The sequence below is a fragment of the Triticum urartu genome, chromosome 3A (assembly GCF_056163025.1).
Source record: "Triticum urartu cultivar PI428250 chromosome 3A, HENAU_Tu73, whole genome shotgun sequence".
NCBI lineage: Eukaryota > Viridiplantae > Streptophyta > Magnoliopsida > Poales > Poaceae > Triticum > Triticum urartu.
Window position 1 is genome coordinate 673,328,722 of NC_141875.1, and position 27,700 is coordinate 673,356,421.

Consider the following 27,700-nt stretch of genomic DNA (forward strand, 5'->3'; position numbering starts at 1 on the left):
CAAAGAGGTTGCCGCAATGAGTGAGCTTGCCAGCATTTTGGGATGCAGCCTAAAGCTGCATGGGGAGTTGTGCGCCATATTTTTGTTGGAAATGACTATTGGGGATGAGGAGACCGTCTAGTTGTCATGCTGGCACGCCTTTCATATATTGTGAATCGCGTCGTGGTTCCACCACGCATCGACGTGCCCAAGTAACTGGCCTGAGATGATGGATTACTTCAAGTTTATTAGATCATAGCAAGATCCACAAGATGAATTTTTAATAATAAATTCATATAATTTAAAAACTGCTTCATGCATTTTTATAAAATATTCATTTAATTATAAATTGTTCATCCATTAAAAATTCATGTAATTAAAAATGTGTACTGCACATTTTTCAAGTAATGGAAAAAAAATTGGTGGATGCATTTTTTAAAATCATATAGTTATATAAATTACTCTATACAATAAAATAAAGTTTTTAGAATATTTTTGTGTAATTCTCATGTAATTAAAATTGTATTAGATGAACATTTTTTATTTTTCTATAAAAAACATGACTTACTTATAAAATGTTTATTACATATTCAAAATGTTCATGAAATACTTATAGAAAAGTTTACGTACAGAAGAATAAAAGGGAAAACTGATCAGAAAAATGAAGAAGATAAAAGTACAGTAACCTAAAATAAAATGGAAAGGAATGAAAAGACATACATAAAACAGCAAACATCCGACACATCGGCCGACCCAGAATGATGGGTTATGCATGACAAGTTGACTAAATGGTGTCTGTTCTAGAAACAATTGACTAAACAGTGTCTCCTCAATCTAGAAACACAAATCACTAAACAGTGTCTCCTCAACGAGAGAAAAGGGGCTGGCTTTCAAAAAAAAAGGGGGGGGGGCGGTGCACCAAGCATGGAATAGGATTTCGGTAAATGCACATTCATCAAAAAGAAGAAGAAAAAAGGACTAAACTAATTAAGATGATATGTTAGTATTCGAGTGCAACTCAAATGGAATTTGTATTGAACCACAGATGACACACACACTGGTTAATTAGCTATTGATATGGTATGTTCTTATCAAATACATAATTTTGAGAGAAATAGTAGGTGTACTGTTATCAACATTATCAAAAGAGAAAATAAGCCTACAAATTGATCATAATTTGCTACAGCCATCACTATATACATGTAATTTTTGGATTGTGCCATCTATCATTTTAGCTTCAAAGTGTACCATATTGTGCATACACAATATTTTTGGCCAGGGAGAGGTATAGAATTTTAACCAAAGAGAATGAGGAATGAAAAATCTCACCTGAGAAACTCAAGAGCGTCTTCCTATTTGCCTGGGCCAAAGCTACTTCAGATGTCACGCAAATGTGAGAGTAATCTAGTAGGTGATAATTGTGATTGTCCTTGCTTACCCTCCACAATGAGTTTTTCAAACTCGCACAAGAAGCACCATTCCTTTTGGGAACCTAGAAAATACAATAGTAATATACTGTAACTCAACAGAATGCGCTGAATAACATAAGAAAGAGTTTAGCATTAATTCATCATTTTTTGAATGAATCCCCTTGAGAAGGTACGCCATAAGTGCTCAGGTAAAGGCCAAGCACTGAAGGACAGCATCTGCGTAGCAAGTGTAAAAAGAAATAAAATAAGAAAGTTGGGAAAAAACAACAACATTGAACTGCTAAACTCAGATTCAATAAATTGTTTACGCCACAAACCAAAGTGACCTAATATGTTTAATTTTCAATAAGTTTTAGGCATGTTTTTGATTTGTGAATCCATAGAACTGCTACTGGTGTATTGTCTTGTTAAAGGAAACAATTTTGAAAGTGACAAGTTTTAACAATCTCAGAATTATAAGCTACAGGATACACGTAACAAAAGCAAAAAAAAATATCCAGCATATTTAGTTTCAAAATAGCTATTAAACAATTTAATTAATTGTTTATCTATTCCCACGGTTAGAAAGACCAAACGGATGCAATTCCACCTTGTCAAAGTTGTAGAGCTTGACGAAACATTCATACGGAAAAAGTGTCTTTGACACATTTTGATAACCATTATGTTCAACATACAAAAGTATATGTTGGTGATTAAATGATTCATAAAGTTTACTTACCGATTCCGATGGATAATGCCTCATAATTGTTCAAGCAATTTCTTGTCTGACCAAACTTTTCGTAGTTGGTAGATTATCTCGCACCACAAGTCGGATCTCTGATTTATCTAGACTTCAGGAAGATCACTAACCTTTGCAGATCGACCAAAAACTTCAAAAATATTCATGTAACTAGAAAATGTACATTAATTAAAAGTATTCATGTAGTAAACTAGGATATGGCCAACACATTTTTAATAAGTGTTCAATCTGTTTAAAACCATATAATAATGATAAAAATGTTCAATACATTTTTTCCAAATGTTTATGTAATTTTTTAAAAATGTCACTGAAAATTTCAGGTAAAAAAATGTTTGGCACATATTTTTATTAAGCATGTAATTTTACTTGTCATGAAAAAATTAAGAGTTGAACGAGGACTAGAAGTGCAAGAAAAAGTAGCTAAAATAGAGCAGCAAGTTAGGGATCGAAAATGCTTACATTGGAAGTTTATTCTATCTATTGTAGTGGTTTAGGCATCCCAAATATTTATTACCTCAACATATGTCTCCTTAGCTCATGGGCAAACAGATATATGAATGGAGAAGGCAAAATTTTAGATACTATAATTGATGCATAATAGCATGCTTCATCTCCAAATAGTTTACGTTGTGATATATTAAGCACATCAACCGTCAACGGGGTACTGTGAGGAGAAAAAGTTGTGAAGTTTGCCTGCAAATGATCCACTAGAGATGGTTATAAGGTGAGGATTTGAGAAGACACCTGGTATAGATCTTTTCCTTCATTTGTACAATACTAGACATATATTACATATGTAGAGAGTATATTAAAAATGTTCGACATATTTGGGTCGGAAACACCTTGGTGCCCTCGTTTACAAGAATGTCACGGACGATAATGCCTTAGATGGTAAACATCCACAACCCGACACCAATCCATCCGCCGAAATCCCGCTTGTTCATATATAAACGTGGAGCTTTTAAATGTGCTATGACCAAGTGACATCATGGCCACACGTGATGGATGTGACCGAGACACGTTTCTTCACCTATGGGGGAGTCTCATTGCAAAGCTTATCCACTCGAAGCCAACTGACCGCTCATGTTCCATTCATATCCACATTGATGTTCTCCTGGTCCACAAGACATGATCGAGACTGAGGTCAACAGGCTAGAGTGGTGCCTTTTAGCCAGGTTCCATGATAGGGTGCCACTCGACCACTGTGTCAAAGTCCCCGACCTCGCCATCCGTCTGGGCTACGTTGTTGTGAGCTGATCTACGGGGTGTTAGCCAACCTTGCCACCGGGAACTGGGGTGTTGTTAAACTTCCCCAATCCCTCACTTTGGCAAATGCTAAGGGTTTGACCACGAATTTTCCCGTTGTATGGGACGCAGACCCGTTTGGCGCGCCTGGTATGCTTGGTCTACAGGGATGCCAAGGCGTTCTTCCTCGCGTGCAAAGAGGCTGCCGCAACGAGTGAGCTTGCCAGCATTTTTGCATGCAACCTAAAGCGGCATGGGGAGTTGTGCGCCATCTTTTTGTTGGAAATTGCTATTGTGGATGAGAAGACCGTCTGGCTGTCGTGCTCGCATGCCTTTCATATTGTGTGAATCGCATCGTGATTCTTCCACGCAGCGACCTGCCCACCCCAAGTTATTGGCATGAGATGATGGATTATTTCAAGTTTATTAGATCATAGCAAGATCCACAAGATGAATTTTTTATAATAAATTCACGTATTTAAAAACTGCTTGATGCATTTTTATAAAAATTTCATGTCATTATAAAATTGTTCATCCATTAAAAAATCATGTAATTAAAAATGTGTTCTACACATTTTTCAAGTAATGGAAAAAAAATTCTTGGATGCATTTTTTGAAATCATACAGTTATATATATATATATATATATTTATATACAATAAAATAAATTTGTTAGAATGTTTTAGTGTATTAGTTGAACATTTTTTAATTTGTCTATATCCAACATAGTGTAATAAAAAATGTCACTTACTTATAAATGTTTATTAAATATTAAAAATGTTCATGAAATACTTATAAAAAAGTTCATTTATGGAAGAATAAAAGGGAAAACTAATCAGAAAAATGAAAAAGATAAAAGTACAAAAATCTAAAATAAAATGGAAAGAAACAAAAATACATACAAAAGGGCAGACATTCGGCACATGGGCCGGGCCGGAATTTTTGGTTATGCGTGACTGCTTGACTAAACGGTGTCGCGTCTAGAAACAAATGACTAAATAGTGTCTCCTCAATCTAGAACATATCACTAAAGAGTGTCTCCTCAGAGAGAGAGAGAAATGGGGCTAACGTTAAAAAAAGGGGGCTAAACGGTGCACCAAGCGTGGAATAAGATTTTGGGATGCCTAATGCACATTCATCAAAAAGAGAAAAAAAGAGAGGACTAGACGGTGCACCAAGCGCGCCTTCTTTAGGCGGCCTTTGGGCTTGGGTTGGGTTGGAGGGGGGGGGGGGGGGGGGGAGGCGGTGCTATTCCAGTGTAGGAAGAATGTTCTTTCCGCTCTTTCCTCATTCTGTTGGTGTGCTTATCATTGGCGGAGGGCGTGTGGGGGCATGTATATGGCGATTGTTTTGGGATCTAGGCAGTTTAGGTTTCTGATGGATCCTTCTGGATTCGGCCAACTTTTATTGTCTTTGTTCTTTCTATAAGTCCTTATCCTTGTTTTGTTCTCCGGTACGGCGATTTGCTTCTAGATCACAGCCACCGGCGTCTCCTGGTCTGAATCGACAACTTCCTAGCCGTTGCTTCTAGAAGCTCCTGTGTTTAAAAATAGTTGCACCACTGAGCCAGACGCCTAGAGGCTGCATCGAGCTATGCTCATGGCGCGCACCGCCGGTGGATGCAGGAGAAGAAGACTTTGGCACCCCCACAAGATATGAGTGTAATTTTATGTTTCCATATGAGTGTGTTTGTAAGGACATGTGATGCTTGATATATGGGCCTTGGGCTCTTTCACACACAAAAAACACAACACATGCCTTCCAAATGATATTAAACAAAATCCAATTCTAGAAAGAATGGAAAAGTAAGGGATTTCAGTCTGCTAAGAGGTTGAATATCTCTCCCGCGTCTGATCTTTGCATCATTTTGTTATTCAAAACCATGACACAATTGATGTCATCGCGTACGCAATTGGACCCCGTTGACACACACTGGTTCGCCTCTCGACGGTAGACAATAGACTCGTCGAATCAAAGGGTGATGCAGTACTCCAGACAATTTTCAGTTGAATTTGCTAAAAGTTATCTCTTTATATATGAAGTGCAGCTAAGAAAAAGATAGCTTGCAGTTCCATCGTTTCTAACGAACAAATGTTAATGTAGTCTAGTCACTCATGTGCCTGATGAAGCGTCAGTGCGTCACCGATATGATGGAATAAAGCAAGTTAATTAACGCCTCCTGCGCTAAGAGCTTACTAGTTAGGTCAGCCTTGATTTCTTCTCCTAATATGCGGTGAAGAGGATGCATATATATCGAAACTGAAATTTTAATTTTAAGCCAACGAACTATTTGACCGAATACTCAAGGCTAACAACTAAAAGAATTCTTCCCATCCCGTGACAAGCGGGATCAGCAATCTACAAATCTTCTTATATATACAATGCATTCATTCCCAACTAAAAAAATTCATTCATTTCTCCACTACAAATACCCCGTGCGCTGTCCGCTCTCGTCTCAGTCCACAGGAGACGTTCTGCTCCAGCCACCATGGCCCGCCTCGCCACCCTCGCCATGCTCCTCCTCCGACTAAGTTATTTTACCGGTGCTGGTATGTATCGGTAGCCAATCCACCATCCATCACTTTTGTCAAGGTCTATGCATATCTTATACTCTATTTTCAGATATTAGATTGGACATAGTAATAAATGTATTGGTGTCAGATATTGTCAGCTTTACAGAACAGAGAGAGTTAGAGGGGAGAGAACGGTGCATGCATGCATGCATTCTCTCAAGCCATACATATGACATGCTTTTATTTTTCTCCTCGTATTTTTAATGATTCATATCTTTTGAACCAAATGTCTATTATTGAAACTTTTTATATATTTGAATTCATGGTGACAAGACCTTCAGAACAAGATCAATTTTGGATATGTTTGAAATATATTTTATTTTATGATTTCAATATTGTTTGAAATCACTTTCATAAAACATTATATTGTTTCACTATGTCATAGAAGTTTTTCCTAGTGTTTCACTCATTTTCATAAACTGGAATATGGAACTCACAGAGATACGGATATATTGATAGGACAACATTTTTTCTAGTTTTTTCAAGTGTTTCGCTCATTTTCAATCATTTGAATAAACATATTTCACTCATTTTCAAAAGATAGATTTAGGCCCATTCAAAATGATGGATATCACTCATTCAAAAATTTATTTCAAACATTTCAGAAAATTGATTTCACTCATTGAATCTAACAACACATTTCACTCATTTGATACAACTGATTTGAGTCGTTTCAATTGAAAGAAATACATGTTTCAATAATTTAAAAAGCTAATTTCACTCATTTGAAAATAAAAATATTCTTGTTTCAAGAAGCTGGTATATGTCACAAAAATAAACTTAAATTATTTCATAAAACTAACTTCACTCATTTGATGTCACTGTTTCAAATAACGCATTTCAATTATTTCAAAAAAACCGATTCCACTCAATTGAAAAGAAAAAAATCGCCCGCTTCATAAAACAGATTACACTCATTTCAAAAATTATATTTCACTCATTTCAAAAACGATTTCACTCATTCAAACAACGATTTCATTCAATTCATAAAATTGGTATCATTGAATTCAAAAAACATATTTCAGTTAATTGATATAACCCATTTCATAAAACCGATTTCACCCATTACAAAAAATATCTCAAAAACTAATTCCACTTTGTATTTACGAAATATATTCAAATGTATTTCAATCATCTCAAAAGTTAGTTTCAAATGTTTGAAATATAAATTTTAACTTGAAATAAGTGAAAATTAAATGAAATGAAAAACCATTTTCACTCGCTTCATGAAATAGATTTCACTCATTTATTAAAAAAATTGAAATAATCTGTCTCACATGTTTTAAAATAACTAGTTTCACATTTTCTAAATAACAAGTTAAAAATATTTCACAATGAAATTTGTTTCATATGCATGAAAACAGAATGTACTCATTTGAAAATTTTGGTTTCACTCAAATACTTATTTCATGTATTCCACAAAACATGTTTCACTCATTTGAAATGTTGAAATTAAAAGATGTTTGAATGTATTCAAGGTTGATCTTTTTCTGAAGGTCTTGGCATCAGGAGTTCAAATATATAAAAAGTTTTAAAAATCAAGTTGTAGTTTAAAATATATGAATGAATGAAATTGCCAAAGAGAAAATAAAGGGCATGAATTAGTCTGACATGTGATGCATCTTCAGTACATGAGAATGAGGAGAGAGAATGGATCATGCATGCGTCAAGTATAACTATATTGCTGACATGGCCCCTTTCATCTGACATTGCTTTGACTATTAATAAAGATACAAGAGATAGACTCTCGGTATACACATTTATACATTGTCTGTGGGCCTTCCTATAGCACGAATCACTTCGCATTTGAGTGGCAGATGGTTTGCCGGTAGGTACCGTATCCGGTAAAAAGAGGTTCGCGGCTCCTCCTCTCCCTCCTGTCCGTCGTAAGCTGCCGCGACCTTGAGGCCATCTCCGACGACCAGGGCCCACCCGTCCCCGTCCTCCTCACTCGAGCTGATCAAGCGGATGCCACTGCTGAGGTGACGACCCTTCCGAGCTGCCCGGCCCCGGTCGTCGCATGGGACGAGGACGAGCTCCCATCCCACCGCGGTCACCTCTGGTTGGCGCGCCCGCGCCATCACGGCTTCTTCCACCGCCGCGGCGCGTTCTCCGGCCTGGGCGAGGCCCGCGTCCAACCTGCGGCCTTCTTCCCCACGGAGCCAGATCGCGGAGAAGAGCAAGCACACTGGGAGACGGTGCTGGAGGTGGTCGCGGAGCCTGAACCCGACACCCACGGCGAGCAGAAGCCGTTTCATGCCGAGGAGGGTGAGGGGAACGAGGCAGTGAAGGCGTGGAAAGTGGAGATGATGGCGAGCATGTTCGTCCACGGCGTCGGCCTCCACCACCGCCACCACCACGACCAGGAGGAGGACAACGACGACGACCACAGGCAGGACATGAAGAAATGAACACGAAGCTGCTCGGACGCCTCCACCTCCACGCCTACGACGGCGACCACGAGGCTGACGAACTGGGAGAACTGGCTAGGAGGCTGGGCCCGGCGACCACGAGCACGAGGAGCTTCAACCACGGCGACCGCCACCTTGGGACGGAGGAAGCAGGCGGGGTGAAGAAGTGGTTCAAGGGCCTCATGAATCGATTCTAGACATGCATACATACCGCCCAGGGCGGATGGTTTAATTACTCTGGTTGATGTGTGCTCTGCACCTCCGCATCTGCTCATCTCGCTTTTCCCAAGCTTCAGTACTGTTAACAGTTCCTTCATGTTCCTTGTATGTAGCAAGTTAATTAACTCTAGCACCCCTATAAAAACTAGCAACTCGGTCTTCTTTTCTCTTTTGCAAGGGAGACGTTTTGGCCTTTCTTTTTGGGCCCTATTTCTTTTGAAATGGGTAGAATGTTTCACACCTCTTCATCAACGGATATATATATCTGCACAACCATTCTGTTTACAAAATTTTGAATCCGTAAAAACCCAAATTAAGAGATAAGCTAGGCTTGAAGATTTCCTTTCTGTATTTTGTTTGCTCCTAACCAATATTCACAATTTTTAAAGAAATGCTAAAAAAGATTGGTCTTGAAATCGAACATATGAGTACATAATGACTATAAGAATGGTGAGATCACCCTAAACCAGTACCGTACAGTACTACTCCTAATTTGGTTTTAATATTTTTGGAACCATCGCCGATGGTAATTATTAAAAAGTAATATACTATTTTTCGACCAAGATTATGTCTTCTTCTCGACTCCTTCTGAAAATTGCTAATTTTCTCCATTTTTTTAAAAAAATATCGACAAATGTTTTTCTCCGGGTGTCTACGTTCTACAGCTAGAGACCAGAAAACCCGAAGCCTCCAAACATTAAGGTCAATGCTACTCATGATCATGCTTTTTGTAATTGCACAAGTACTTTAGCTGGCAGTTGTCAAGAAATTTGGTGCGCATTCCTTAATTTGGTGAAGGGATTAATTGTACGTGCAGGTAGTATCCCCTTCCCGCTGATTGTGATGGAGTGAGATAACTTGGCTTCTCCTTCCTTGTCTTTATCCGGAAGTGAGAAACCTTAACAAGCAAGTCTCCAAATTTGTCTGAATATTAGAAGGTAAGAGGAAAAACTTGTGCAACTGCACATTACATGCATCATCATCGTTGTCCTCTACGCTCGATCATCAGTCTTTTGATGTGTGTGCATATGATCCACATCGATCATTACTCAGCATAAAGAGAAGGCGTGACGCAGGGCTGATAATATGTTTAGCTTTAACTGGCGTCGGTGATATGCAACAACCGTCGGTGGAATGCAACTATCACATCCACTTTGCCAAATTAACCTCTGATATATGTACCATTTAATTAGCACACACGGTACTGTATTTTGAATCTTGTGGGCCGTGCATGTACTCTACTGGTCTAAGAGCATCTCCAACAGGCGCCGAACGCGGCGCGCGCAAAAAACAGCTTTAGCGCGCGCCCATCGTCTGGTTTGGCGCGGCGCGCAGCGACCGCTCCAGCAGCCGCGCTAAAATGCAGCGCGCGCCGCTCCAGCAGCGCGCAAAAAATGCAGCGCGCGTTCATTTTACAAACTAGAAATGTAAGCATTGGAAAGATAGATTGCATAGATTTTAAACTATACAAAGGTACTTTATATCGGAAATATAGATTGCATAATAATAAAAACTACAAACGATAAAAAACGAGATAGATTGCATAAGAAAAACTACTCTAAGTCGCTATCATCATCACCATTATCATCCTCGGCGGTGTCGTTTGAGGTATCTAGTCAGATGTCCAGCCACCGATCATCGTCCGGCGTGAAGAACGACTGTCCACCTGCTGCAACGAGATCGGACTGCGCATTCGCCAACGCCTTCCGCCGACGCCTGTCCAACCGCGCCTCGCGGCGCCTTCGCGTGTCCTCCTCGCGGCGCCTTGCCCAGTAGACCTGCTCGTAGGCGACGTCCTTCGGGTGGCGCCGGCGCCACTCCGCCATGACCCGCTCGTCCTCCTGGGCGACGAGGAGGCGGCGCTGCCGCTCGGCGTGTTCCGCACGGTCTTGCGCCGTGTTCAGACGACGCGGCGGGGCGACGTCGAGCGCCTGCTGGAGCGTGTACACATCTTGGAAGTTCATCTGGCCGCGCGGCCGGCCTAGGCGCCACGCCGCCGCGTCGTACGCGCGGGCGGCCTCGTGCGCCATCCCGTAGGTGCCGAGGCCGAGCCGGAGATCGCCGGAGCGTATCTCCGAGTAGTGGCCGCCGTTGGGGCGCAGGCGGACGCCGCGGTAGCCGGACGCTCCTCGGCGGCGCGGCGGCATGGCGGCGCGGCGGTGGCGGGGCGCTGGAGCGGTGGAGGCGCGTCGGTGGCGGGGCGCTGGAGCGGCACGTGGCAGAGAGGGAGAGGAAGAGGAGAAGAGGAGGCGTGGAGAAGGCGCGTGGCACGCGCCGCACTTTATAGGCGCGCCGGAAGCGGTGCGCAAAATATGGCGCGCGAGCTGGCGCCTTTTCGCGCGCGCGCAAAGGGTTCCCGCGCGCGCGAGTTTCCCGCCGCCGCTGGAGCGCGGCAAAATGCCCCGCGCGCTAAAAGCTGGGTTTACCGCGCGCGCGTCATTTGGCGCGGCCGTTGGAGATGCTCTAATGCCATCACTGAAATGGACATGCCAACTACCGTTGGTGTTCGGCTTGTGGAATTTCTTTAAAATATTTTTTTCAAAAAATTCAGAAAATGTCTGCTCAAATTGAAAAAAAAATCAGAACTATGACCCCGGTGGCCCCCCTTTGGCAAAAGAGGAACTCCTCGGTCTAGCTTAGGCCGAAGAGAGGCAAATATGGGCCAAAGAGTGGCTGTCAGTGGAGGAGGTGTTGGGGAACATAGCAGGAATTCAAAATTTTCCTACGTGTCACCAAGATCTATCTATGGAGAAACCAGCAACGAGGGGAAGGAGAGTGCATCTACATACCCTTGTAGATCGCTAAGCGGAAGCGTTCAAGAGAACGGGGTTGAAGGAGTCGTACTCGTCGTGATCCAAATCACCGGAGATCCTAGTGCCGAACGGACGGCACCTCCGCGTTCAACACACGTACAACCCGGTGACGTTTCCCATGCCTTGATCCAGCAAGGAGAGAGGGAGAGGTTGAGGAAGACTCCATCCAGCAGCAGCACAACGGCGTGGTGATGGTGGAGGAGCATGGTACTCCAACAAGGCTACGCCAAGCACCGCAAGAGACGAGAAGGGAGAGGGGTAGGGCTGCGCCAAGAAGGAGAGGAACTCGTGTGTGTTGGGCAGCCCAAACCTCAAGTATATATAGGGGGAGGGGAGGGGCTGTGCCCCCACCTAGGGTTCCCTCCCTAGGGGTGGCGGCAGCCCCCAGATCCCATCTGGGTGGCGGCCAGGTGGAGGGGAGAGGGAGGCGCACCAGGCATGGGCCCTAAGGCCCATCTGCCCTTAGGGTTTGCCCCCCTCCTCCCCTTAGGCGCCTTGGGCCCTTGTGGGGGGCGCACCAGCCCATCTAGGGCTGGTCCCCTCCCACACTTGGCCCATGCAGCCCACCAGGGCTTGTGGCCCCACTTGGTGGACCCTCCCGGTGGTCCCGGTACGTTACCGATAAAACCCGAAACTTTTCTGGTGACCAAAACAGGACTTCCCATATATAAATCTTTACCTCCGGACCATTCCGGAACTCCTCGTGACGTCCAAGATCTCATCCAGGACTCCGAACAACATTCGGTAACCACATATATCTATTCCCTATAACCCTAGCGTCATCGAACCTTAAGTGTGTAGACCCTACGGGTTCGGGAACCATGCAGACATGACCGAGACGTTCTCCGGTCAATAACCAACAGCGGGATGTGGATACCCATGTTGGTTCCCACATGTTCCACGATGATCTCATCGGATGAACCACGATGTCGAGGATTCGATCAATCCCGTATACAATTCCCTTTGTCTAGCGGTATTTTACTTGCCCGAGATTCGATCGTCGGTATCCTGATACCTTGTTCAATCTCGTTACCGGCAAGTCTCTTTTACTCGTTCCGTAACACATCATCCCATGATCAACTCCTTGATCACATTGTGCACATTATAATGATGTCCTACCGAGTGGGCCCAGAGATACCTCTCCGTCACACGGAGTGACAAATCCCAGTCTCGATTCGTGCCAACCCAACAGACACTTTCGGAGATACCCGTAGTGCACCTTGATAGCCACCCAGTTACGTTGTGACGTTTGGCACACCCAAAGTATTCCTACGGTATCCGGGAGTTGCACAATCTCATGGTCTAAGGAAATGATACTTGACATTAGAAAAGCTTTAGCATGCGAACTACATGATCTTGTGCTATGCTTAGGATTGGGTCTTGTCCATCACATCATTCTTCTAATGATGTGATCCCATTATCAATGACATCCAATGTCCATGGTCAGGAAACCGTAACCATCTATTGATCAACGAGCTAGTCAACTAGGCTTACTAGGGACATGGTGTTGTCTATGTATCCACACATGTATCTGAGTTTCCTATCAATACAATTCTAGCATGGATAATAAACGATTATCATGAACAAGGAAATATAATAATAACTGATTTATTATTGCCTCTAGGGCATATTTCCAACAGTCTCCCACTTGCACTAGAGTCAATAATCTAGTTCACATCGCCATGTGATTAACACTCACAGGTCACATCGCCATGTGACCAACATCCAAAGAGTTTACTAGTGTCACTAAACTAGTTCACATCATCATGTGATTAAGACTCAATGAGTTCTGGGGTTTGATCATGTTTTGCTTGTGAGAGAGGTTTTAGTCAACGGGTCTGCAACAATCAGATCCGTATGTACTTTGCAAATATCTAGGTCATATTATAAATGCTGCTTCCACGCTCCACTTGGAGCTATTCCAAATGGTTGCTCCACTATACGTATCCGGTTTGCTACTCAGAGTCATTCGGATAGGTGTTAAAGCTTGCATCGATGTAACCCTTTACGCCGAACTCTTTATCACCTCCATAATCGAGAAACATGTCCTTATTATTCCAAGGATAATTTTGACCGCTATCTAGTGATCCACTCCTGGATCACCTTTGTACCCTCTTGCCAGACATGTGGCAAGGCACACATCAGGTGCGGTACTCAGCATGGCATACTGTATAGAGCCTATGACAAAAGCATAGGGGACGACATTCATCCTTTCTCTTTCTTCTGCCGTGGTCGAGCTTTAAGTCTTAACTTCATACCTTACAACTCAGGCAAGAACTCCTTCCTTGACTGATCCATCTTGAACACCTTCAAGATCATGTCAAGGTATGTGCTCATTTGAAAGTAACATTTAGCGTTTTTGATCTATCCTCATAGATCTTGATGCTCAATGTTCAAGTAGCCTAATCCAGGTTTTCTATTGAAAAACACTTTTCAAATAACCCTATATGCTTTCCAGAAATTCTACATTATTTCTGATCCACAATATGTCAACAACATATACTCATCAGAAATTCTATAGTGCTCCCACTCACTTCTTTGGAAATACAAGATTCTCATAAACTTTGTATAAACCTAAAATCTTTGATCATCTCATCAAAGCGTACATTCCAACTCCGAGATGCTTACTCCAGTCCTTAGAAGGATCGCTGGAGTTAGCATACCTTTTAGCATCCTTAGGATCGACAAAACCTTTCTGATTGTATCGCATACAGCCTTTCCTTACGAAAACTGGTAAGGAAACTCGCTTTGACATCCATCTGCCAGATTACATAAATGCAGCTAATGCTAACATGATTCCGACGGACTTAAGCATTGCTACGGATGAGAAGATCTCATCGTAGTCAACTCCTTGAACTTGTGAAAAACTCTTCGCCACAAGTCGAGCTTCATAGACGGTGACATTACCGTCTATGTCCGTCTTCTTCTTAAAGATCCATTTATCTCAATGGCTTGCCGATCATTGGGCAAGTCCACCAAAGTCCATGCTTTGTTCTGATACATGGATCCTATCTCGGATTTCATGGCTTCTAACCATTTGTCGGAATTTGGGCCTACCATTGCTTCTCCATAGCTCGTAGGTTCATTATTGTCTAGCAACATGACCTTCAAGACAGGATTACTGTACCACTCTAAAGCAGTACGCATCCTTGTCACCCTATGAAGTACGGTAGTGACTTGATCCGAAGTTTCATGATCACTATCATAAGCTTCTACTTCAATTGGTGTAGGTGCCACGGGAACAACTTCCTGTGCCCTGCCACACACTAGTTGAAGAGACGGTTCAATAACCTCATCAAGTCTCAACCATCCTCCCACTCAATTCTTTCGAGAGAAACTTTTCCTCGAGAAAGGACCCGATTCTAGAAACAATCCCTTATTGCTTTCGGATCTGAGACAGGAGGTATACCCAACTGTTTTGGGTGTCCTATGAAGATGCATTTATCCGCTTTGGGTTCGATCTTATCAGCCTGAAACTTTTTCACATAAGCGTCGCAGCCCCAAACTTTTAAGAAATGACAGCTTAGGTTTCTCTAAACCATAGTTCATACGGTGTCATCTCATCGGAATTACGTGGTGCCCTATTTAAAGTGAATGTGGTTGTCTCTAATGCCTAACCCATAAACTATCATGGTAATTCGATAAGAGACATCATGGTATGCATCATATCCAATAGGGTGCAGTTATGATGTTCGGACACACCATCACACTATGGTGTTCCAGGCTGTATTAGTTGTGAAACAATTTCCACGATATCTTAATTTTGTGCCAAACTCGTAATTCAGATATTCATCTCTATGATCATATCATAGATATTTTATCCTCTTGTCACGACGATCTTTCAACTTCACCTTGAAATTACTTGAACCTTTCAATAATTCAGACTCGTGATTCATCAAGAAAATATACTCAACATCTACTCAAATCATTTGTGAAGTAAGAACATAACAACATCCACTACACTCCTCAGCACTCATTGGACTGCACACATCAAAATGTATTACTTCCAACAAGTTGCTTTCTAGTTCCATTTTACTAAAAACGAGGCTTTCAGTCATCTTGCCCATGTGGTATGATTTGCATGTCTCAGGTGATTCAAAATCAAGTGAGTCCAAACGGTCCATTTGCATGGAGTTTCTTCATGCATATACACCAATAGACATGGTTCGCATGTCTCAAACTTTTCAAAAACGAGTGAGCCCAAAGATCCATCAACATGGAGCTTCTTCATGCGTTTTATACCGATATGACTTACGTGGCAGTGCCACAAGTAGGTGGTACTATCATTACTATCTTATATCTTTTGGCATGAACATGTGTATCACTACGATCGAGATTCAATAAACCATTCATTTTTGGGTGCAAGACCATTGAAGGTATTATTCAAATGAACAGAGTAACCATTATTCTCCTTAAATGAATAACCGTATTGCGATAGACATAATCCAATCATGTCTATGCTCAATGCAAACACCAATCTTGATGGTAGAGGGAGCGTGCGATGCTTGATCACATCAAGCTTGGGAAAAACTTCCAACACATATCGCCAGCTCACCTTTAGCTAGTCTCCGTTTACTCCGTAGCCTTTTATTTCGAGTTTACTAACACTTAGCAACCGAACCGGTATCTAATACCATGGTGCTACTAGGAGTACTAGTAAAGTACACATCAACACAATGTATATCCAATATACTTCTATCGACCTTGACAGCCTTCTTATCTACCAAGTATCTAGGGTAATTCTGCTCCAGTGGCTGTTCCCCTTATTACAGAAGCACTTAGTCTCGGGTTTGGGTTCAACCTTGGGTTTCTTCACTAGAGCAGCAGCTGATTTGCCGTTTCATGAAGTATCCCTTCTTGCCCTTGCCCTTCTTGAAACTAGTGGTTTCACCAACCATCAACAATTGATGCTCCTTCTTGATTTCTACTTTTGTGGTATCAAACATTGCGAATATCTCAAGGATCATCATATATGTCCCCGATATATTATAGTTCATCACGAAGCTCTAGCAGCTTGGTGGTAATGACTTCGGAGAAACATCACTATCTCATCTGGAAGATCAACTCCCACTCGATTCAAATGATTGTTGTACTTAGACAATCTGAGCACAAGCTCAACAATTGAGCTTTTCTCCCTTAGTTTGCAGGCTAAGAAAATTGTCGGAGGTCTTATACCTCTTGACGTGGGCACGAGCCTGAAATCCCAATTTCAGCCCTCGAAACATCTCATATGTTTCGCGACGTTTCAAAACGTCTTCGGTGCCTCAACTCTAAACCGTTTAACTGAACTATCATGTAGTTATCAAAATGTGTATGTCAGATGTTCGCAACATCCACAGACGACGTTCGAGGTTCAACACACTGAGCGGTGCATTAAGGACATAAGGCTTCTATGAAGCAATGAGGACAATCCTTAGTTTACGGACCTAGTCCGCATAATTGCTACTATCAACTTTCAACTAAATTTTCTCTAGGAACATATCTAAACAGTAGAACTAAAGCGCGAGCCACGACATAATTTGCGAAGACCTTTTGACTATGTTCAGGATAATTAAGTTCATCTTATGAACTCCCACTCAGATAGACATCCCTCTAGTCATCTAAGTGATTACATGATCCGACTCAACTAGGCCGTGTCCGATCATCACGTGAGACGAACTAGTCAACATCGGTGAACATCTTCATGTTGATCGTATCTACCATACGACTCATGCTCGACCTTTCAGTCTCTTGTGTTCCGAGGCCATGTATGTACATGCTAGGCTCGTCAAGTCAACCTAAGTGTTTTGCATGTGTTCCGAGGCCATGTCTGTACATGCTAGGCTCGTCAGCACCCGTTGTATTCGAACGTAAGAATCTATCACACCCGATCATCACGTGGTGCTTCGAAACAACGAACCTTCGCAACGATGCACAGTTAGGGGGAACACTTTCTTGAAATTTTAATGAGGGATCATCTTATTTACTACCGTTGTTCTAAGCAAATAAGATGCATAAACATGATAAACATCACATGCAATCAAATAATAGTGACATGATATGGCCAATATCATATAGCTCCTTTGATCTCCATCTTGGGGCTCCATGATCATCTTGTCACCGGCATGACACCATGATCTCCATCATCATGATCTCCATCATCGTGTCTCCATGAAGTTGTCTCGCCAACTTATTACTTCTACTACTATGGCTACCGGTTAGCAATAAAGTAAAGTAATTACATGGCGTTGTTCAATGACACGCAGGTCATACAATAAATAAAGACAACTCCTATGGCTCCTGCCGGTTGTCATACTCATCGACATGCAAGTCGTGATTCCTATTACAAGAACATGATCAATCTCATACATCACATATCATTCATCACATTCTTCTTGGCCATATCACATCACATAGCATACCCTGCAAAAACAAGTTAGACGTCCTCTAATTGTTGTTTGCATGTTTTACGTGGCTGCTATGGGTTTCTAGCAAGAACGTTTCTTACCTACGCAAAACCACAACGTGATATGCCAATTGCTATTTACCCTTCATAAGGACCCTTTTCATCGAATCCGTTCCGACTAAAGTGGGAGAGACTGGCACCCGCTAGCCACCTTATGCAACTAGTGCATGTCAGTCGGTGGAACCTGTCTCACATAAGAGTACGTGTAAGGTCGGTCCGGGCCGCTTCATCCCACAATACCGTCAAAACAAGATTGGACTAGTAACGGTAAGCATATTGAACAAAATCAACGCCCACAACTACTTTGTGTTCTACTCGTGCATAGAATCTACGCAATAGACCTAGCTCGTGATGCCATTGTTGGGGAACGTGGCGGAAATTCAAAATTTTCCTACGTGTCACCAAGATCTATCTATGGAGAAACCAGCAACGAGGGGAAGGAGAGTGCATCTACATACCCTTGTAGATCGCTAAGCGGAAGCGTTCAAGAGAACGGGGTTGAAGGAGTCGTACTCGTCATGATCCAAATCACTGGAGATCCTAGTGCCGAACGGACGGCACCTCCGCGTTCAACACACGTACAGCCCGGTGACATCTCCCATGCCTTGATCCAGCAAGGAGAGAGGGAGAGGTTGAGGAAGACTCCATCCAGCAGCAGCACAATGGCGTGGTGGTGGTGGAGGAGCGTGGTACTCCAGCAGGGCTTCGCCAAGCACCGCAAGAGACGAGAAGGGAGAGGGGTAGGGCTGCGCCAAGAAGGAGAGGAACTCGTGTGTGTTGGGCAGCCCAAACCTCAAGTATATATAGGGGGAGGGGAGGGGCTGCGCCCCCACCTAGGGTTCCCTCCATAGGGGTGGCGGCAGCCCCCAGATCCCATCTGGGTGGCGGCCAGGTGGAGGGGAGAGGGAGGCGCACCAGGCATGGGCCCTAAGGCCCATCTGCCCTTAGGGTTTGCCCCCCCTCCTCCCCTTAGGCGCCTTGGGCCCTTGTGGGGGGGCGCACCAGCCCACCTGGGGCTGGTCCCCTCCCACACTTGGCCCATGCAGCCCTCCGTGGCTTGTGGCCCCACTTGGTGGACCCTCCCGATGGTCCCGGTACGTTACTGATAAAACCCGAAACTTTTCCGGTGACCAAAACATGACTTCCCATATATAAATCTTTACCTCCGGACCATTCCGGAGCTCCTCGTGACGTCCGGGACTCCGAACAACATTCGGTAACCACGTATATCTATTCCCTATAACCCTAGAGTCATCGAACCTTAAGTTTGTAGACCTTACGGGTTCGGGAACCATGCAGACATGACCGAGACGTTCTCCGGTCAATAACCAACAGCGGGATCTGGATACCCATGTTGGTTCCCACATGTTCCACGATGATCTCATCGGATGATCCACGATGTCGAGGATTCGGTCAATCCCGTATACAATTCCCTTTGTCTAGCGGTATTGTACTTGCCCGAGATTCGATCGTCGGTATCCTGATACCTTGTTCAATCTCGTTGCCGGCAAGTCTCTTTTAATCATTCCGTAACACATCATCCCGTGATTAACTCCTTGATCACATTGTGCACATTATGATGATGTCCTACCGAGTGGGCCCAGAGATACCTCTCCGTCACACGGAGTGACAAATCCCAGTCTCGATTCGTGCCAACCCAACAGACACTTTCGGAGATACCCGTAGTGCACCTTTATAGCCACCCAGTTACGTTGTGATGTTTGGCACACCCAAAGTATTCCTACGGTATCCGGGAGTTGCACAATCTCATGGTCTAAGGAAATGATACTTGACATTAGAAAAGCTTTAGCATGCGAACTACACGATCTTGTGCTATGCTTAGGATTGGGTCTTGTCCATCACATCATTCTTCTAATGATGTGATCCCGTTATCAATGACATCCAATGTCCATGGTCAGGAAACCGTAACCATCTATTGATCAACGAGTTAGTCAACTAGAGGCTTACTAGGGACATGGTGTTGTCTATGTATCCACACATGTATCTGAGTTTCCTATCAATACAATTCTAGCATGGATAATAAACGATTATCATGAACAAGGAAATATAATAATAACTAATTTATTATTGCCTCTAGGGCATATTTCCAACAGGAGGAGCAACCTGGGGCACGATCCAAGCGCCGGAGAAGGCCAAGATGAAGGTGCGGACGCACTCCTTCGGTCGTCGTCATGCTGCAAATGGAGAAGAGGTGAGGGTGTCATTGGCTTAATGCTTGTCAGGGAGGGGGCAACGTGCCTCGGCACCAGGGAGGCGGAGTCGCCATGGCGCCTCGCCGGGAAGAGGCCACCGACAATGAGGCAGACGAGGGCGGCAGCTTGATTGGGGATCAAGCAAGAGGGAGAAGAGAGAGTGGGCTGGGTGGGGGTTTTGCGAGAGAAAACTAGTCAAAGTGCCCACATGGCGTTTTTTTTTTGCCCAGCCAGCTCCTGAGAAGCGGGGCCCATCTGTCATATTCGTGCGCAGAGCGCTTTAATCCGTCGATCAGTGGTTTATTAGAAAAAATATAGACATTGTGTTTTTTGTTAAAAAATGTAAACTCGTGTTTATAATAACCTGGTCTTCAATGTGGTGGGTTCTTGCAATTAACTCAGATTTGATAGATGGAAATGCATATGTATGGATGGATGTGTGATGTTTTTTGTCATGTGTGTGCTGTTCATGACAAAGTTGACGCCAAAGTTTTTGCCATGCATATGTTTGTCTCAAAGGCTTCAGCACACATCGATGAATGCCTTATTAGGCCACATATCACACGGATGTTGTGGTTTATGTATGTATTTTCTTACTAGTGTCGATTTTGTTATGTGCGATGGGCAATGAGCTGGCCAACGAGCCTTCGAATTATGGGCTTGAAAATATTTCTAACCTCACTCATCGTGCGTGGTATATTGAGAATGGGTGTGCAAGAAGCAAATCTTGTTCACGTTTACTTTTTTTCTGCAATTACCAAGCTAGTGAGCACCTCTTCAATAATTTTCATAGGTTGTACTAACTTTGTGCATCAGGGGGCACCAAACAGCCACCGAGACAATGTAGGACGAGCGGTTCGCGGAGTACTTCGATAGAGAGGGCCTACTACCCTTCGTCCTCCAGTTCACAGGTCAACCATGTGATAAATAGATCATGTCATTACTTAACATATATCCTAATTCTAACCCTAGTTCTTGCTACAAACCACAAGTATATTCGCTAATACACATCATAAAACTCATACCACCCTACAATCCATCATTTTACAATGGATTTAAGAGAAGTCCGGGTATAATTGGTTAGTTGGAATGATCAGTTGAAGTTTTTGGCACAATTAGCAGAATACCCGGACTTCTCTGGATGTTTATGACACAATTCTGGTTGCATACACCTACTATAGACATGTTATCTGAACTCTAAATTTTGATTGCAAATAAAAAAGCGGAAATAAATTCAAAAGAACAATTGCACAGGTTCCATTGAACCGAACATGGTTCCTTAATACCATAGCAAAATGCACAATTTTGGAAAGCGTCCTGTTGGAGACTTTCCCTGTCACACATGCATGCATGGACACAAAGAAACACGCAGAATTGTTGTCTAGCTTGTTTCCTGACGCTACGAAAGGGCATGTGGGTTTGGATGCTGCCAATGTGATGAATTATTCCCCGTTGAATCCATTTGGGACGAGAACCGGACGGCCGGGCCCATTGTCCTCGCTCAGATCGCACAAAACATGGCTGGCGCCATGGAGCACTAATGTGCCTAACAAATCAAAGATACATACTTGGCAGCTGATGCGTAATGGTTTGGCCGTTGGAGCAGAGTTGCACGCAAGATTAAAGGGGGTGTGTTTTGCGCCGCTTGTGGCAGGGAGGAGTCCATATACCACCGGTTTTGGAGTTGCCCGTACTCACAACTATTTTGGAGGGTAATGCGTGAGGACCTCAATGCCCCTGCGGTACTCCCACCGGAGATGGATGGAACGTTCAAAAGCATTTCTTCCTGGATGCGAGACTGGATGGGCGAAGCTGATGATGCCGAACGAGAGACGATGATGCAGGCGCTCTATGGACTATGGCTGGCACGGTATGAGACAAAGGATGGAAAGCGAATTGCCACTGCGCGAACTATTGCCGAGAGAGTGGTTTCACATATAAACGAATGGAGGGCGGTGCATAAAAAAAGCCTAGACAACAGGTGGAAAAGCAGGTAGAAGTGTGGAAACCACTGGATGATGGGTGGATTAAGGCTAATGCGGATGGTGCCACAACGAAGCTGCAAGCAAAGAGAGGCGGAGGAGTGGTTTTAAGAGACCATGAAGGTGCGTACCGAGGAGGGGCATGTGTGTTTCTCCCGAGCATATCCGATCCCGGGTTACTGGAGGTAATGGCTAGTCGTCATGCGCTGCAATATGCTATACAACAAGGCTTTTCAAGAGTTCATCTGGAGCTTGATAGCAAGGAGGTTGTCGCCATGATTAATGGCAAGAGCAAGGAACTATCAACTGTTGGGCCTTATAGTCAAGGAGATCAAAGGCCTACTTCAGACCAGGCTGGAGCACAAGGTGAGCTGGGTGCGAAGATCTGCTAATGAAGCGGCGCATAGACTAGCAAAAGAGGGGATTAGCATTGAGATGAATAAAGAGTGGCATGAGGTGCCACCTAACTGTATTCTGCAGATTGTTGCAGATGAGATTTCGGGTTTTGTGTAATTCCTGCAGCTAGTGCAGATGAGACTATTGATTTGTGAACCTTTTATTTTCCTTAGGTCAATAAATGCTTTACCCCTAAAAAAATCCATTTGGACTGGTCAGCGAGGCGGCAAAATGCATCATGTTGGACTAGTCGTCCAGTCGGCAGGTGCCAATTCGCCAAACACATCGCTGTAGATGCATCTTATCCTCAGCTGATTTTCTTGGCTGGTTGGTCTTCTTCTCTGACTAGTAAGATACCACTCCAATATACTGTAGATGCTTGGATGAATCTGTGTTGTAGAGTATGGTTTGGTGCATCGATAATGATTGATCGTGCACTAGGCACATATATATAGGTACAAGGGGTGCGATCGGTGTCTTGTCTCCCAAGATACAAGTAAATACAGAGGGAGAGAGACACTATGGGTGCGGCATACAAAACCCGGACCTACGTACATGTACACATGTTCAACACCCCCCCCCCCCCCCCCCCCCCGCAGTCGAAGTGTCGCCGGTGACGCAGAGACTAGACCGGAAGCCCTCAAACGTCGAGGTGGGTAGTCCCTTCGTCATGACATCGGCGAACTGCTGATCGGTGGGCACATGGAGAACTCGAACACGACCAAGGGCGACGTGCTCCCTGACGAAGTGAATGTCGAGCTCAATATGCTTCGTCCGTCGGTGATGGACAGGGTTGGCAGCGAGATATATTGCGGAGACGTTGTCACAGTAAACAAGCGTCGCCTTGGTGACCTCACATAGCAACTCCTGAAGTAGCTATCGTAGCCAAGAGCACTTTGCAACGGCATTGGCCACGGCCCTGTACTCAGCCTCGGCGCTCGATCGTAAGACCGTGGGTTGTCGTTTAGACGACCACGAAATCAGAGAGGGCCCGAGGTAGACGCAGTAGCCGGAAGTGGAGCGTCGAGTGTCGGGACACCCAGCCCAGTTGGCGTCGGAGTAGGCGACAAGGCTGGTGTCAAGTGATGCCGTCAGGGTGAGACCCATAGCTGTGGTGCCACATATGTACCGAAGGATACGTTTCACCAGAGCCCAATGAGTATCACGAGGAGCATGCATATGAAGGCACACCTGCTGGACAACGTACTGAATGTCCAGACGCGTCAGTGTGAGGTACTGAAGTGCACCGACGATGGAGCGGTAGAAGGGAGCGTCGGACGTCGGAGAGCCCTCGACGGCGGACACCATAGCCTTCGTGTCGACAGGCGTAGGAGCAAGCTTGCAGTTAAGCATGCCTGCTCGCTCCAGAAGCTCGTAGGCGTACTTCTGCTGGTGCAGGAAGAAGCCAGTGGCCCGGTGCACAACCTCAATGCCGAGGAAGTAGTGGAGAGCCCCCAAGTCCTTGATGGCGAACTCGGTGCCGAGGCGAGCTGTGATCTGCTGAAGGAGCGCTGGCGAGGAGGCAGTCAGGATGATGTCATGGACGTACAGGAGGAGGTACGCGGTAGCAGGACCCTGGTGATAAACAAACAGGGAGGCATCGGACCGTGTGGATCGAAACCCCTGCTGCTGAAGGAAGGCCGCGATCCGCTCGTACCAGGCCCGAGGCGCCTGCTTCAACCCGTAGAGAGAACCGGATAGTCGGTGTCGATGAAACCAGTAGGTTGCTGACAGAACACATGCTCGTCGAGATGGCCATGCAAGAAAGCGTTAGACACATCGAGCTGGTGGACGGGCCAGGCGCGAGAAAGAGCAAGCTGGAGGACAACGCGAATCGTGCCCGGTTTGACAACCGGGGCGAAGGTGTCGGTGAATTCCACGCCGACACACTGGCGAAAACCGCGCACCACCCAACGCGCCTTGTAGCGCTCGAGAGAGCCGTCGGGGCGAGTCTTGTGGCGGAAGACCCACTTGCCAGTGATGACATTGGCACCGGGAGGCCGTGGGACAAGCTTCCACGTACGGTTGCGCTGTAGGGCGTTAAACTACTCACGCATCGCAGCTAGCCAGTTTGGATCCCGAAGGGCTGCTCGAGCGAAGGTGGGGAGTGGAGACGGTGCTGTTGGGGAACGTTGCAGAAAACAAAAATTTTCCTACGGTTTCACCAAGATCCATCTATGAGTTCATCTAGCAACGAGTGATTAGATGCATCTACGTACCTTGTAGATCGCGAGCGGAAGCGTTCAAAGAACGGGGATGATGTAGTCGACCACGACGTGATTCAAATCACCGATGATCTTAGCACCGAACGGACGATGCCTCCGCGTTCAACACACGTACGGAACGGATGACGTCTCCTCCTTTCTTGATCCAGCAAGGGGGGAAGAGAGGTTGATGAAGATCCAGCAGCACGACGGCGTGGTGGTGGATGCAGGGCGTCACAGTAGCAGGGCTTCGCCTATACTACGAGAGAGAGACGTAACGGGGAGAGAGGAAGCACCAAAGGCTGAGGTCTGAAGTCCCTCCTCTCCCCCACTATATATAGGAGGGCCAAGGGGGGGTGGTGCGCCAGCCCAGGAGATCTAATCTCCTTGGTGCGGCGGCCAGGGGAGGTTTCCCTCCCCCCCAAGGCACTCAGGGGTGCCTTCCACTAGTGGGACTCCTCCCATATGGAAACCCTAGGCGCATGGGCCTATAGGGGCTGGTGCCCTTGGCCCATACAGGCCAAGGCGCACCCCCTACAGCCCATGTGGCCCCCCCGGGATAGGTGGCCCCACCCGGTGGGCCCCCGGGACCCCTCCGGTGGTCCCGGTACAATACCGATAACCCCGAAACTTGTCCCGATGGCTGAAACAGCACTTCCTATATATAATTCTTTACCTCCGGACCATTCCGAAACTCCTCGTGACGTCCGGGATCTCATCCGGGACTCCGAACAACATTCGGGTTACTGCATATACATATCTTCACAACCCTAGCGTCACCGAACCTTAAGTGTGTAGACCCTACGGGTTCGGGAGACAAGCAGACATGACCGAGACGACTCTCCGGTCAATAACCAACAGCGGGATCTGGATACCCATGATGGCTCCCACATGCTCCACGATGATCTCATCGGATGAACCACGATGTCGAGGATTAATCAACCCCGTATACAATTCCCTTTGTCAATCGGTATGTTACTTGCCCGAGACTCGATCGTCGGTATCCCAATACCTTGTTCAATCTCGTTACCGGCAAGTCACTTTACTCGTACCGTAACGCATGATCCCGTGATCAACCACTTGGTCACCTTGAGCTCATAATGATGATGCATTACCGAGTGGGCCCAGTGATACCTCTCCGTTATATGGAGTGACAAATCCCAGTCTCGATCCGTGTCAACCCAACAGACACTTTCGGAGATACCTGTAATGCACCTTTATAGTCACCCAGTTACATTGTGATGTTTGATACACCCAAAGCACTCCTACGGTATCCGGGAGTTACACGATCTCATGGTCAAAGGAAAAGATACTTGACATTGGAAAAGCTCTAGCAAACGAACTACACGATCTTTGTGCTATGCTTAGGATTGGGTCTTGTCCATCACATCATTCTCCTAATGATGTGATCCCGTTTATCAATGATATCCAATGTCCATAGCCAGGAAATCATGACTATCTGTTGATCAACGAGCTAGTCAACTAGAGGCTTACCAGGGACATATTATGGTCTATGTATTCACACGTGTATTACGATTTCCGGATAATACAGTTACAGCATGAATAAAGACAATTATCATGAACAAAGAAATATAATAATAATGCTTTTATTATTGCCTCTAGGGCATATTTCCAATAGTCTCCCACTTGCACTAGAGTCAATAATCTAGTTACATTGTGATGAATCGAACACCCATGGAATTCTGGTGTTGATCATGTTTTGCCCTAGGGAGAGGTTTAGTCAACGGATCTGCTACATTCAGGTCCGTATGTACTTTACAAATCTCTATGTCTCCATTTTGAACATTTTCACGAATGGAGTTGAAGTGACGCTTGATGTGCCTTGTCTTCTTGTGAAACCTGGGCTCCTTGGCAAGTGCAATAGCTCCAGTGTTGTCACAAAAGAGTTTGATTGGCCCCGACGCATTGGGTATGACTCCTAGGTCGGTGATGAACTCCTTCACCCATATTGCTTCATGTGCTGCCTCCGAGGCTGCCATGTACTCCGCTTCACATGTAGATCCCGCCACGACGCTCTGTTTGTAGCTGCACCAGCTCACTGCTCCACCATTCAACATATACACGTATCCGGTTTGTGACTTAGAGTCATCCAGATCTGTGTCGAAGCTAGCGTCGACGTAACCCTTTACGACGAGCTCTTCGTCACCTCCATAAACGAGAAACATGTCCTTTGTCCTTTTCAGGTACTTCAGGATATTCTTGACCGTTGTCCAGTGTTCCTTGCCGGGATTACTTTGGTACCTTCCTACCAAACTTACGGCAAGGTTTACATCAGGTCTGGTACACAGCATGGCATACATAATAGAACCTATGGCTGAGGCATAGGGGATGATACTCATCTCTTCTATCTCTTCTGCCGTGGTCGGGCATTGAGCTGAGCTCAATCTCACACCTTGCAAAACAGGCAAGAACCCTTTCTTGGACTGATCCATTTTGAACTTCTTCAAAATCTTATCAAGGTATGTGCTTTGTGAAAGACCTATGAGGCGTCTTGATTGAAAAACTCTTATTCAAGTAGGCCTTGATGCTGTCCAAGAGTTCTATATCATTTCCCATCAAAAGTATGTCATCTACATATAATATGAGAAATGCTACAGAGCTCCCACTCACTTTCTTGTAAACGCAGGCTTCTCCATAAGTCTGCGTAAACCCAAATGCTTTGATCATCTCATCAAAGCGAATGTTCCAACTCCGATATGCTTGCACCAGCCCATAAATCGAGCGTTGGAGCTTGCACACCTTGTCAGCATTCTTAGGATCGACAAAACCTTCCGGCTGCATCATATACAACTCTTCCTTAAGGAAACCATTAAGGAATGCCGTTTTGACGTCCATTTGCCATATCTCATAATCGTAGAATGCGGCAATTGCTAACATGATTCGGACGGACTTTAGCTTCGCTACCGGTGAGAAAGTCTCATCGTAGTCAATTCCTTGAACTTGTCGATAACCCTTAGCGACAAGCCGAGCTTTATAGATGGTCACATTACCATCCGTGTCTGTCTTCTTCTTGAAGATCCATTTATTTTC

The 27,700-nt window shown here is 44.8% G+C and overlaps 1 protein-coding gene and 1 pseudogene across 1 annotated transcript; one reads left to right on the forward strand and one right to left on the reverse strand.

Annotated features, from left to right (window-relative positions):
• The first annotated feature begins 5,881 nt into the window (after positions 1–5,881).
• LOC147981378 (uncharacterized) lies at positions 5,882–8,892 on the forward strand (annotated as a pseudogene).
• A 1,320-nt stretch (positions 8,893–10,212) lies between these two features.
• Positions 10,213–10,769, reverse strand: LOC147981379 (ethylene-responsive transcription factor ERF105-like). The gene has a single exon (XM_087515957.1). It carries the CDS (start codon positions 10,741–10,743, stop codon positions 10,213–10,215), a length of 531 nt encoding a protein of 176 aa, XP_087372083.1. The 5' UTR covers positions 10,744–10,769.
• Positions 10,770–27,700: the final 16,931 nt, after the last annotated feature.